The 14,664-nt window shown below is 36.0% G+C and overlaps 1 protein-coding gene across 3 annotated transcripts in view; it reads left to right on the forward strand.

The window, feature by feature from the left end:
* Positions 1-14,664, forward strand: part of SKAP2 (src kinase associated phosphoprotein 2) — a 118,280-nt gene that overhangs the window by 98,646 nt on the left and 4,970 nt on the right. Inside the window, exons 10-11 of one of the 3 annotated variants that reach the window (XM_051808448.1) lie at positions 1,816-1,884; positions 8,216-8,328. In XM_051808448.1, coding sequence (XP_051664408.1) covers positions 1,816-1,884; positions 8,216-8,328 — 182 coding nt within the window. The remainder of the gene's footprint in view (positions 1-1,815; positions 1,885-8,215; positions 8,329-14,664) is intronic. The other 2 variants (XM_051808449.1, XM_051808450.1) reach the window with 2 other exon arrangements.

The raw sequence follows: 14,664 nt of genomic DNA on the forward strand, positions 1-14,664 counted from the left end.
AAAATGTGGCTGATACTGGGATACTACTCCCTGTGAGTGGTGCAACCGTGGTAGGGAAGCCACAGAATATCAGTGCCTCCTAGTGCTCTGGACAGCACATAGAGATGCATTTTTGCCATTTATGCTCCATTTGTGAGTTCTTAAAATAAACAAATGAGCATACTTGGAAATATGCAACAAGTGTTAATGCCAAGTAGGGGAATACATTTGAATGCAGTAAATAGTTTAGAGTGTTTTGTGAGTACTGCAGCTTCAGATTTCTCCTGTTCTATTGTTAGGGGTTTTTTTTTTTATTCCACCCCCCCTCCCCCATTGGCTTAAATAATAGTTTATAATCATCTTGACCAGACTTTTAACTAGTCGAGTCAGAGAGCAAAAACTCTTGCTGGCTTACTAGGGTAGAATTTCAAAACTCTTTGTGGAGTGAATCTTCTGATGTAACTGTAATATTTGTAGGACTGTGTATAGAGGTTAGCAGCAATTATGCATACTCATTCCAACGGGTCTACTCTCATGCTTTAAACATCTGCTTTAATGTTTGCAAGAACAGTCTTGTGGATAGATTAAATTTTTACAAGGCTAAAAATCCTTTGAACTGTTCATATAAAATTCACTCTTTGTCAAAGTATATGGGCAATTACATAAAAGTTGCACAATAAGGAACATTTTAAAAGCTGTGAGTTATTTGTCTGTTGTCTGTCATTAGTAAAATATTAAAATTAGTTGCTGAAATGTGTGCCTTAAAAAGAAGCATGACTATCTGTGTAAGATGTGATGAGTAGCAAAGGCAAATAATTTAAATGTATTAGAAGTCCAATTCTTGTTTCAGAAGCGGGTTTATCAATATACTATTTCCTCATTCATACAGCAGCCTTGTCAGTTTTGATATACTGTAAATGCAAAGATAAATTTGTTTCTACTTCCTTATGAACCTAAAGACAGAATACAGCTAAAAATCTCATAGTTTTTTCCCTTTTTTGCCTCATCAACAGAATTGTTGACTGTGAAATGTGAGAAGCAGATCTGATGTCCCTGTACTGAATGGAGTGTGGATTTACTTAAGTGAGAGTCTGGGCATGAGAGAATTCCCTGTCTGTGCTGGACAGGAAGTATGGAGCACATCTTTCGAAATTGCCTGTGGGGATTTCAGTGTGTTCCAAGTTTGCTAGCCAGAAAACATGCTCCAGAGCCAATCGCTGCCAGGCTTTCTCTTTTCTTGTCCCTAAACTTGCACTAAGCTGTTTGATACAGTTTGGCTTGCTTAAAACCATGGTCAAGCACAGTGGGCAGGAGTAGTGAAGGCATGGCATCTATAGTGGCTGTGTTCCCATCATGCAGATGTCAAGTTAGTGTGTATGTAAGACAGTGCTGAAGGTGAGATGTCCTCTGCCTTCTCTGCATACTGCTCTTAAGAACGGAGTTCTTTCGTGGGCTGGGGATACTTTTTCAATCCTCGGTTTCATTTTCTTTATCCTGGCAAGAAGTGTATGTAGCAGAAGATGATCCTCATTCTAATTGTCTCAGAATGACTGAAAAACAGCAGAACTGCAGCTCTCTATATGATTGCCCTCAGAGGAGAGTGAAAAGGGAAACAGATGTTCGTAATTGAGATTTTGAAAGAAAGCTCTTGGAGTGTTTGGATGGGTGGGGGAAACCACAGAAATAACAATGTTCCAACTTCTGTATAAATGTAAAATAGTAAACACAGTTTACAATCTGGAAATGTAGAGTGTGGCTTTCGGACTGATGGGGGCTGTAATTCCTGTTAGCTGAGGCGTCCCTTCGAAGTTTCATCTGCAGTTATGTGTTTTGCAGAAGAACAGGTTCCTTCAAAGGCTGAAGTGCCAAGAAAAGAGAGCCAGGAGGATGTTAGCACTGATTCAGGTAATTAAAACTTTTCCTCTCTATTTTGTTTATGCTCTTTATTTTTACCTTTATTTTCTTGTCTCTTCCATTTGGTGTTTTAAAATAATGTTTTTATAGCTCTGTAAAGCTGTCTTTTTACCCGAGTATGTGATGGCAGCAAAACTGCTTAGCACCACTTAGGATGCATGAAAACCACTTGAGAAGGATTTATAAAGTAAGCCAATTTATACAAGGTATTCCTTCCTGAATTACTTTGTAATGACTCAATTAGCTTTCATTTCTGCACAAAGGAGATTTAGTTGCATAAATTAGCTTATCATCATTGAGGAAGTGTCACTGCTAAAGGACAGTTTATAGATACAACATGCAGTTGCTGTCAAACCTATAAGAATGTAATATAGACATCTGTGTATACTTTGTGCTTGAGCAGAACAGACTTCTGCCATTCAGAGACTAACAGGGGACAACAAGTTGCCCAAGGGACTGGCAATGTAGACGTCTCTGAAAAGGTCAACTTGACACAGGCTCTGACAATCGACCCAAAGCTCTGTCTTCTTTGATAAAAATCAGATAAACTTAAGACCACTAATTGATCTGCAGCCTGTTTAAATGTTGGCCATGCATATCTTCATTGCATATGATTACCACAGAAAGCAAATGAATTGGGTAAGAAATGCCAGAGTCCAGTGACAGCAGCATGAAAATTGGAAAAGGACAGAAATGCCCAGAAAGGCTGTGAAGGATATTCTCTCAGCTTTAGCTTGGCAAACTGCCCTTGTGCTAATTATCTCTGGGACTGGAAAAATAACTGCATACACCATGTAAAGTCATATGGCCAGACAACTTTTCTTGACAGAAAGGTATTTCCAGTTATGCTTAAAAACAAGATATATTTGTGTTTCAAGGGTGCAGACCTTTAGATAAAGTACTGGTGATTTGACACAGCAAGTAGTGAAGACTGTTCCTTATCAGACCTTACACCTTTTTGAGATCTGCTGCATTGTAACTGTGACCTGCACTGACATGCAATCTGGCTCTCCTTCCCCCATCGTACATAATACACATAATTCTTTCAGGGCTGTCAAGGAAGGGGTGGGCAAGAAGAGTTCCTTTAGGAAGTAGCTCTGCAGTGCTCTTCCTGTTGCAACATGTGGAGAGGAAACAGAGGCCTGATTTCCTGACCCATACAGGAAAGCAGGAACAGGTTGCTGTGAGGAGTTTTGGGTTGCTTTTCTTGGAAAGGAAACAAGAGCCAAGTCATCAGATGCTGTTAGCATTGTGCTCTGCTAAAAACGTGTAAAACAACATGACTCATTACAGCCTTAATATTTAGTACTCATTTAGACATTACTGTAATTATAAGAGTGTGTTGTCATAATGGAGCATGGGGTCAATCCAATTATAAAGTTGCCAACTGCATTGGTTTTTTTCACTAATGTATCTTCCCGAAGTTCTAATTGGTCATTTTTTTTAAGAAATCAAAACCTTAGCATGTAGAGTTTTGAAAAGTTTTAACTGCTATGAGAACAGCCCCATCAATCCTACTAGTGTTTGTGTAATGTCTTTGAAAATACTAGAGCAGTTCCCCCCAGATATCAGATTCATTCCAAACAATAACTTTCTCATCTGATCTTACATATTTCAGTATTTAATACTGGGAATTTTTTTGACTTTTGGGCTGAGTTGACATGAGTATTTCTGATGGCCATGACATCATAAGTATCTGACTTGACTCAAGATTATTTCGTGATTGTCCACACAAACAGTGCATACATTCTTAAATTTAATTTATTGCCTAGCTTTACTAAACCTGAACTTCACAGAAAATATTCTGTAAATTGTCTGTGAACTCAGGCTGATAAGTGCAAAAAAAGGTTTCTTTTTTTTCCTACTCTTTTCTTGTCCTAACATATCTCTGCTTCAATTAACTTGCAGACTTGAGTTCTTCTTATTCTGTTGGTCTTGATGCAGACTGTTGCTGCTGGATAACTTTACATTAATTGCTAGTGACCTAATTATTTTAAAATACCAAAGCATTGAAGAGTTTCAGTTATGGCTTGCTTGGTCTTTCTTGCTATGACTATCTACCCATTATCTTTCCCACAGTCACTGTTTCAATAAGTGGCATGTTTTGTGCTGTATCAGTGTAAATATGTTGATTTTAGAGTAACTAAGGAGCAGTAAGAGAAAGATAATACTGAACAGTTTGAGCTAGATTAGAGTTTGAGTCCAAATAAATACACTATAATTATTTTCCCCTTATTTCCTAACTTTTCTGGCCTGTAGGATAAAGGGCAAGTAAGGCATTTTTTGCAGTTTAGGACATTGTCAGAACAAACAAACACCAGTGTTCTTTAACAGGGTTTGGCTTGTCTGGGCATTGAGACTCAACACCAAGAGTCACTTACGTAAGATACTCATTCTGGTAGCATTAATTTTGAACTTCACCTGTATCTCCATCTTTAAGCCTTCAGTATGGTAAATACTGAGCACATCATTAATAAAAGGGGATACAGTTTGTATTTTTCAAATATTGTTAAGTAATCTTCAAATCTGACGCTATTAACTTTTGAAGAATCTTATTAATGAGTTGAAGAACATGAGTCAGAATGGCCAGCTGTTTAATATACTAGGCAGTGGACCATGGTTGTGAAAGGAAAGCATACATATGTATTCCTTCATTCCACAAGTGATGCATAGGCAAATAATACAACTACTAGCTCTAAATCACTACCATAGTAGGGTTTGCTAGCTTAGATGCCATCAGTGTTGAAATGGAAATTAGACACAATCACATTTATTCTAATGTTTTAGGTAGTGCATTTTCATATTTTTTCATATTTTTTCTTCCCCCTGTCTTTTGTGGTTTTTAGAATGTTATTGTAATTTTTTTCCCTTGAGTAATTCATGGGCATTCTTAAGTTTTAAACAGTAGTATTTGTGGTGCATGCTTGACTGATATATTTGTCAGATTTTTTTTTTTACCTGAACTGTTCACCTTTCTTTCTTCAAGGATGTGTTGACAGATGCCAGCGTTTTTCAGTGAAATAAGCAGTCTGAGACTACTGTCAAAGAGACTGGCAGACATTGCCTTTTGATCTGTCAAACTCTGAAGTGTTTTCATCAATATATTGGACAAAAATATCTATTGTTGCTATTACTGGAAAAACAGAGATGGCAGAAGAAAACCATGAGGAATTCTTTTTGGATAGTAGTTCATCCAGATAGCTGTCCTAGAATAAAAGAAGCATTTTCTGAAGAAAAAAACTATCCAAAATCTTGCTTACCCATTTCTTGTCATTGGTAATCTTAAAAGCAATGGGTAGGTAAATACAAACTGCTTTCTGCCCTCTGCCACACACTTAACTTTTTTTTAATCATGTCTAATTTGTATTTGTGGCCTAAATGACCACAACTTTAAAATATGACAGACTTTAGTTTAGTGATTATGTCATCATAGTATTTTTAAGGCACGTGACATTTCATAGTATATGAGATTAGAGTGTGATTGTGACAGAGTAATGCCGGAAAATCAATACCTTTTGAATTTGAACTCTAATGAGCACGTAAGTTCTTGATGCTAAATCCATCTGTTTTCAGGTATTACATGTATTTAAGAAGCTCCATATTATTTCATTACCATATAAATAACAAATTCCTTTACACAGGCCCCATGGTTTTGTTATATACCATTTTTCAGAGGCAATAAAATGAAATTTGTCAGGGTCTTCTCAAACTGAAAGAGGGACTGAAGTAAGAAAGAATGGGCTTCTGTTTTGCAGAGGTTTTTGCAAGTTTTTTTTTATTCTACCCCTGTGTTTGTGAGGCACTATGAATCATATTATGAAGCATTATTCACTTTAGATGTATAAAATCTGAAGTTACATTTACAATTATCTTTTATGTGTGTGTAGTTGCTCTTACAGAATTTGGAGAAATTTGTGCTGGTGGGTGTGAGAGGGGTTTTTAAATTTGAAATTAACACTTCTTGGAAGACCAGCATAGTTGTTTACAAACTTAAAACTCTTACTTTCTTTCCCTGTTTTTTGTTTCTGTGCTCCAGATATACTGGTATATGTTTGTCTGAAAAATGTGGCTTTCTGATTTAAATGACCTTAGTTTATGTTGAATTCACAAATGAGGGCACAGAGTCCTGGTTAGTCTGTGGTCAACATTGTCATTGTTGCAATAAACTTATTTTAAAATGCATCTTTTCCAGTGTTACCATGTTCTTAGTTGATTTGCTTTCCCACTTTAAGACTCAATTAAATGCTCATGATGAACATATAGGGAGAGATGTGTGTCCCCCGCTGCAGTGTCTCTTCTGTTGCAACTCCCATTAGTGTTAACAGGAGTTACTTCAGGCACACAAAGGTAAGAACAGAGCTCAGAGTGGTAAAGGTCAGCATGAAAAGCCTTGATTTCTTTCAGTGCAGTTCTGAAGAAGTAAAAATCCTGATTAATGTATTTTAAACCAAATCAATAAGCTAACTGCTCAAAGATTTGAAAGGTGGGATATACTGAAATAGCTCTTTTTGTTTATACTCACATGGGCTTATGTTATCTTTTACAAGATAAGAATTGGGAACTGTGATCAGTACGATATCAAAACATGAAGGAGAGTTCTGATTTAATATTTATCACAAATTAATAATGCGCTAACCTGTGTTGGTAAATAATGGAGTAAAAAATAGGAAAGGCCAAAATTTGGAGAAGCAACACTTCAAAGCGATTCACTTCAAAGTGATTCTGCCTTCCTCTTGAAATGATAATGTCTAGGCATTTTAGAATAACCAAATCATATTTCTGAGTGATTGGGAGCTTTATATGTATATCTAATTGCTGCTTTTGGGGTGAGGACAGAAGAATTCAGGCACTGGCAGCCAGAACACCCCCTAGTACTACATAGGAAGTCATAGCTCCTAATCACCAGTTATGGAAAATTAAATGGTGGGTAATTGGCATTGCAGCTTTAAATTCAAGGTTGTAAATATTTAGCCTTATGACAGTATTGCCATCCAAATAAAATAGCACAGAATGCAGACTGAAATGGAAAAATAGAAAACAAGCTCTTCTTGCTCATACAGAGTGTATTAAAGTTCAAATCTAAGTATTTGCCAAAATAGGAAAGAGCACAAGTTGAATACTGCTATTTTTTTTATAGCGTGATGCTTTCTATCACTTGATGCTTGATGTTTTAACAGGATTTTTTTGGTAATAAAGTGAACCAATCATGATTAAATTGTAAACTATAAATAATGGTGTAGAGTGCTAACGACATGCAAATGTAACTGGTATATGTTGGAATAACCAGCAAGCCTGCTGTTCAAGGATCATATAACAAAACTAAGATGACAGCCTTGATCCAGCCAGTTCAGTGATATTTATGTTATCAGAATTAGAAGATAGCTTTCCAGTGATGTAAATTATTAGTACATATACATTCTGTCTGGTTAGTGTATACATAATGTAACTGGTCATCTTAGTGGTATTGCTTACATTCTTTTTGCATTAACTCATCACACTCCATTCTCATGGAATTAAAAACAGGAAATAGTTTGCAGTGTAACAGAAGCACCCAGTGTATTTAACTGTGTGTGAGTGCTGTGTTTCAATAGATGTGCTCTGTATTGTAAATGTATGACAAAGCATTTATTACTGTGTTATTGCCGTATTACAGAGCAAAGAGTGCTAAATAATCAATCAGTTAATGGTCTGTATGGCAGCTTGAACACAGCACATCCATTGTGCTTATGCTGTTAGAAGGATGAGTTTACGACTGTAGTGTAGTTGCATGTTTAGCCAGAGCTTAATGTCCTAAACTGGAGCTGACACAAATATTTTTGAAATGCAACTTCAGCAACAGTTTCCAAGTTCTCTAATATTTCAGAAGGAACAATCAAGGATTATCTCAAAAGTTCTCAGAGAAGCTCTTTAATTTTGTTGGAACAGGAGAGGAGGGGGAGCGTATCACAAAATACTTACTTTGGCTTCCTTTCACAGATTATTATTAATCATATTCTAAGAATTTCATCAGTTTCAAGTTGAGATACATATATGGCTTGCTAGAAATGTACGTGTGGAGGAAAACTAGGTGCTTTAAGTTGCAGCTGGAAAATGCTTTGAAAACCTGTAGCTACATGTCTCTCAGTGATGCAACTTGCCAGTGAAGGGCTTGCACATTAAACTTGTTTTCTACTTGCTTTTGTGGTATGAAAGAGATGTTTCTGAAAAAAAAGGAATAAGAAGTGTGTGTTAATGAATTGCATTGTACCATCTGGAGATTTAAAGTGTAACTTTAGTCCCTCAGTCTTTATCCTTTTCTAATTAGGTGCTGTTTTCTTTGCAGATAGCGAAAATATCGATTATGCCAATTTCTATCTGGGTTTGTGGGACTGCACAGCAGATGTACCTGATGAGTTGACATTTAAACGAGGTGACGTTATCTACATTCTCAGCAAGGTATGAGGTGCTACTGGGGGCTACATAGTTGTAAAAAGAGAGACATGGCAGAAGGACACATTCCCACAGTTCTATGGGGGGAAATTGGGCACTCCCTTTCAGATCCTTTGTTTGCAACCAGATATTCACTGCAATTAATTATTTTGTCAAATGAACTATAACCACATTTAAAACATAGCCGTGTAACAGGAATTAACTTAAAAGCATGTTTATTTACTTGTTAAATCTTGGCTACCATTTGTTAACTGATTTAACAGGAGACAATGTGCTTTCTGCTTGCAAAAGTTAACCTTGTAGAATTTTAAGTTATCTTGTATGTTATGTTTTTTGTTTCCTGTTTTATATTCCTGACTGTGCTAATTCTGACTTTTTTGGGATCTTGCTACAGAAGATGTGTTTTTTTGAACTATGCTTTCATCTTTGTATGTATATTGTAATTGTTCTGACAGCTCAGATTCCAAATTTGTTTGCTCTGACAGATTTGGGCAATTTTTAATTGCAAACTTTCCTGTTTGCAAAGCAAATGAGAAATATAATTCCTTTAATCTGAATTTATGCTTAATTGATGAAATGTAAGCATGAAGTATAAGCATGAAATTTTATTCTACATTAATGTTGGTTAATTTTCTTACTTTTCCTTAACCTCCCTAACAAAACCAAAACCTCTCCTAAAATATATATCTCGTGGTCTATTGAAGTCTACTTCTGAACAATTAATCAAAGGAAATTTCTGTTCCCCACGTATTAGAAAAAAAGCTGAGCTTTTAAAGTTCTCACTGAAAAAAACCTGCCTTCAAAACATATGTAGAATATAGATCTAATTGCCATTCAGGGTAATTAGTGCCAAAAATATTGTAGGTCATTTAAATATACAAGTAGGTGCATGAAAGCTAAAGACTTAGTTTGTCTTAGTTTCAAACTCTTAAGTTTTGTCACAATTGCTTTAAGTCTTCTGTGATACCTTTAAGTATGTTTCTGGATAATAAATGTGACAGCTTCTGTTTTAAATAAATTTAAGATTTATGGATAGAAGGATCTATAAAAATATAGAAGATATATTACTAATAGTAATTTGACCGTGTATGTCTTTTGAGGTATTTCATCATCACTTAAGCTAATAACTGAATTGCATTACTAAAGGCTGAATAACGCTCTTGGATTGGGCAAACTTTCAGGCAGTTATGCAACACTAAAGAATTGTACTAATTTAAAAAAACCACCTCTTCCCTCTCTTCCTCACCCCAAAAAGCCCATGAGTGAATGGATTCCACTGCATGGGTTTGGCCTCTTTGTGGGTTGTGCTCTCTGAGTACAGTATGGGGACTATAAAATCTTAATCTTCAGCTCGTAGGTGAAAAAAATTGGTTGCTGCTCCTTCCCCAAAAAAGTGAGAAATTTAATTTAAAAAATGGAGCAGAATAAAAAAACAGTAGCTTAAGCTGTCGTATGTATATCAACTGACTTGTTGCCGTGCCATGATTAATTCATAATCAGTCCTTGAAACAGGCTTGCTGCTGCTCCAGATATATAGAGTCTCTCTCTCTGGGATTGATTTCTACTCCAAAATATAGCCCAGAAAATTTGGCCCTGTTTCGCTTAAAGATTGTTACAGCTTTTTTGGAAAAAATGAGTGTTGGCTGCTACTGTCAGCTGAGAATTTAGGGTCCTTGGAGGGCAAAATGCCAGAGAATTATCCATCTTAACCTTCCACTTGATTCAGTTTCAAGGTCTGATCATTTATGAGCGCTTTGTTTGGTAAGTGAAAATATAACCAAAGAAAAAGTGAGCCTAGCCATCCTGAAGTGGGTCAACACTTTTCTTTAAAAATATTTCCTAATCCACTACATTAATACTTGGATTTTGTGGCAGTCGGCAGGCATCCTAGGCAATTCTTTTATTTTTTACACCATCTAGTGGTTGAAAATGAGAGATGCAGGTACTGACAGAGGGTTATGTGTATGGATCCAAAATGGTGTCATAAATTCAGCTTCAGCTGAACCTAGCTATGGCTTTATTGCCTTTCTATCATATGTCAGCCAGGTATGAACATTGCTCTTGAAAATCACTTTTTGCTGATAAGGAAGTAAGTACAGGTATAGTAGTGTTATAGTAGGAAGGGTGAAGCATTAACAAAATATCGAGCATATTTGTGCAACATGTAATAGTTCTTTGTTTTACAGTGAAATATAAATGGTGTAGGCTGCTCTGATGAATGTGTAAGACAGATATTCATCTCTCCCAGAAACAGTTATGCCAAAGCAATATATTTTTACTAGCTTTTCACATACCTTTACAGAAATTAGGGGAAAAGTGACTATTTTGTTTCCAAGAAGAGAGGTCATTATTACAACAGAAATAATTATGAATTGGTTTAGCAAATTTGGGCGCTTATAGAATTTAAATAAAGGAAGAGGAGCAATATGCTACCCGTAAGTTTCTAGGTAAACGCCTTTTAGAAAAACGAACCTGGTTTCAATTTGGCAGCGTTTGCTTCTTAAAATAGCTAGGCATTATGCAAGGACAAGTCCCTCATAATTTGCTTTAAACTGAGCATCAAAATTCAATGTTAGTTCAATGAGCATGAGCTCATATTCTGACAACAGAGATACCTGTGCCCGACTGGTATAATTACTGTAGAAAAACATGTTTTTCTTGTTTTAAAGGTGCATTCAAAAACTACCTTTTTTTTTACCCCCCCCCCAAACCAACAAAAACAAACAAACAAAAAAAAACAAACCCAACTTTGGTCTAGGTTTTTCTAACTTTGAGAGTTTCCCTCAAAAGTTGAGTTTTTAATCTGAGCAGAATTAACAGAACTATCTCAATACTACTGGTTAGCTTTTCTTTATTTAAAAAAGTAGTTAACTTCTCAGATTAATTGATCAATGTATCTGTAGAGATATACTATTATTATTAATTTATAGTATTCTTGAATATTCAAGTGTCTTTTATCACTTATGCTATGAATGATGTGAACTTTCAGAAAACTATATACCCCTATTCTATTATACAGTAAAAAAATATTTTATAGTTCTAATGATAAAGGGACTCTTTAATAACATTTTTTAGTTAATATTGACTATTAGAAAGTAACACTTTGGAGTCATGTTTGCTATAAGGATGATTGCTCTTAACTCCTGCTCAGTTATGGGCTTGCCTTTGCTTTCAAGCCCATGTGATAAATGGGAAAACAGACCATGATACAAAAATCATTTTTATAAATCTTCCATAACTCTACTCAAGAAATCAATTTCCAGAAACAAAGATAACTGTGAATGGAGGTAGCTCGATTTTTTTTTCCTAAGTTTCGTATGCACAATTTATGCAAGTGCAGCACTAGCAGTAATAGTTTGTTTGCTTTAGGTGTATGTTTTGTGTTGTGAAATTCCATAGTTACATTGGCCAAAAGCAAGTAATAATGAAAATTTACCTAGATGTTAGCAGGCACCTGCTTAGTAGAATTACAGACATTTCTGTACTTTAAAGCTAATTTAACATCCATGTTATTTATATTTATATTTAAATAGCAAATAATTTTTAAATTCAAAAAGTATATCTCAAACTGGAATTCTCCTTACCTGTTATTATTTCATTACATGCCAATGCTGTTCAGTCTGATATTTATGAGTCATGGAAATCTCATCTGTGACTTAACCTTTTGCACTAGAATTTTTTATGAAAGTAGAGCATTAACTTGGTGTTTAGATTACCCTTTATTCAGAGATTGTAGGTTTCCAGCATGGCAGATTTTTGTTCTTTCAACACAATAAATGTCTGTTAAAATGCTCACATCTCAACCTGTATTTTTTACTTATTGAAAAGACAAACAAAGAATCTTCATAGCTTGGGTTACTGCCTATGAAATAAAGTGCAACTTAACAATGCAGCTGTTTCAGAATCACTGTGAGCATTTTGTACACTATCTGTATAATCTTAATAAAATGTATTTATTCAGTATTTTCTCAAAAAGATATCAAAGGCATACTAAAATCCTGAGTATTTCTTTAGTCAGGCTGTTTTCTGGCTGAGCATACTGAGTATGTTTAAGAGTAATTTCTGTTTCCATGACCATACTGCCTATGACTCCCCTAGCAAATGGGGAGTACCAATAGAAGCAGATTTGCAGAGTGAAACACTAGTGCTTGAGGCCCCGGTGTCCACACTATACTTTTTGAAAGCTGCTTGATGTCTGAAGAGGTCTAGCATGGTTTTGTGGAATGAGAACAAATTAATGGTTAAAGTACATTCAGGTGTATCTTCCATTTTAATTTCATCTTAAATAAATGTAGTATGTGTGCTCTGCCAAGTTAGCCAATGTGGGGAAAATGGGAGCATTGGGTGATTCACTTCAGTGGGATGCTTCTGATCAAAACTAAAATGCTACACCAAAGTTGTACATTACCCTTTTTCTGGCTTGTTTAGGTATATTCCTCATGGGAGGGGAGGTGAATAAATACATGTCTAAACACAAGATAAAAGTGAAGGCCTTTAGATAGAAGGCTAGTTAAGACTAATGCAAAGTGGCTCTAGGTCTGCTGGATTGCATACTGATAATATTTAAGCCTTTACCTACCTGATTAGAAAAAAATTTGGCCTTGTGTCATCTAACGGAAAATAAAATGGCCTTTTTATTGTTCCAGGGTGTTTTCTGGGGACACTTTTGGTTCAGAATTCAGTCTGCTTACCATGATTTATATTGGAAATCTTTAATTGGTGTCTATTTCATCTCATGTTATTGTGGGAAATAAAACCTAATAATGCAACCATACAATAAATCTGAGGTTTATATTTTTAAAGATGACCATTTTATTGCTGTCTTAAAACAACTCTACTACCTGTGAAGAAGTCTCATTCACTTATCTAAAGCATTTGTCATTCTTTGCTTTTTAGAGAAAATGCTGTTCTGTGCCAAAACTGCTCCCTGGTTGATAGTGTATCATTCAACAATTACACTAAAGGAAGTTCTAAAACTTTTTAGCTAGTATGAATCTCCTGGATGAATTAGAGATGTTTTAAAATATTTTCTTGCTAAAATTGCCCCCCAGGATAGTCTTTGAAAAAAATTTATCTCTGCTTCCCACACATATTTAGCTTGACAGTAAAGGCTACTTATTTTAACCCCAAAGAAGGCTACAGATAAGTTTTGCTTTTCAGTTTTAAGGTTTGCAGATATTGAGCCTGTAAGTGAATATTACTCACAGTGCCACTGGAAGAGGGAAGGAGAAAAATGTTGAATTCACCCACTTCAGTCGTGGTTTTTTTTTTTAAATACCACTGCATTGTTTTCTTCAAGGCATTGAAACACAATGATGGTTTTCAGCAACTTTTTTTAAAAAAACAAAACAAATAAGAAAACCCACTCCACAAACATGAAAAAACATACCATATGTATTTAAAAATGGGGACTAATTGCACAAGAACCAGATGTTCTCAACTTTTGCTGAAGTCAGTAGAAGTTAGTATGGTGCAAAGCATCTGGAGAACCTAATTTAGGCAGATGATCTGTTCTAAAGGTAGAGACTGTATTGGAGATTTTCTCTTTTTGCATGTCAGAATTGTCTTCTATAGAGGACTAAAATCTTGGATTTAAAAGATATCTATAGAAAACAGGTAGTGTGTTTCTAACTACCGTGTTTTCCCCAGTGCAAAAGCTTTTATGAGCAATGTCTCCTGGAGTCATGGGTACATACACATCAGTGCAGTGAAACTGGTGGGATGGGGACAAGGAGAAGTGCCTGCTCACAGTCTTCAGTTTAAAGCATTTAAAGAAACTGTAAACCCTGATGGGATTTTCCCCCTGCTGTCAAAGCATGCTGTACAGAGAATGTTTTGCCAGCATGTTAAGTCATAACCTGTTCCTTGCTGCCCTGTGAAATTACTTCACTTTGGTTAATAAATTTCTGCGAGGAAAAAAAAATAAGGCACTCTAAGACAGTGGAAATGCAGAAGTAGCTTAGAAAGCATTTGGTCATTTGGTAAGGTTGTTGTTTCATATTATTGGGCGTAATATATTCCATTGCCCTGGTGCTTGTCTTCCAGGGGTTGTGGTGGCCCCCTCCTCCCCCCAGCCCTGCTAACATTGCCTGGTATGGCAAATGTGCTCCCCGTCACATGGCAGAGCGTGGCCGCACACTTGTGCATTCTCCTCATTGCATGGTGGCTGGATCTGGCCCTGCCCCCTCTCCTATCCCTCTATTTGCCTTGGAGCAATTCATTTTGCAGTTATTGAATTTCTTTGGAGAGTTATTTTCATACAGCGAGCATCACAGCACCTCTGGATCTTGATAGCGTTTCTACATAAGGAGAAAGAAGCTTTGTGTTAGTAATTACCTAACA

Source organism: Manacus candei, unplaced genomic scaffold (genome assembly GCF_025592945.1).
Source record: "Manacus candei isolate 608988 ecotype Guabito, Panama unplaced genomic scaffold, ASM2559294v1 h1tg000072l, whole genome shotgun sequence".
NCBI lineage: Eukaryota > Metazoa > Chordata > Aves > Passeriformes > Pipridae > Manacus > Manacus candei.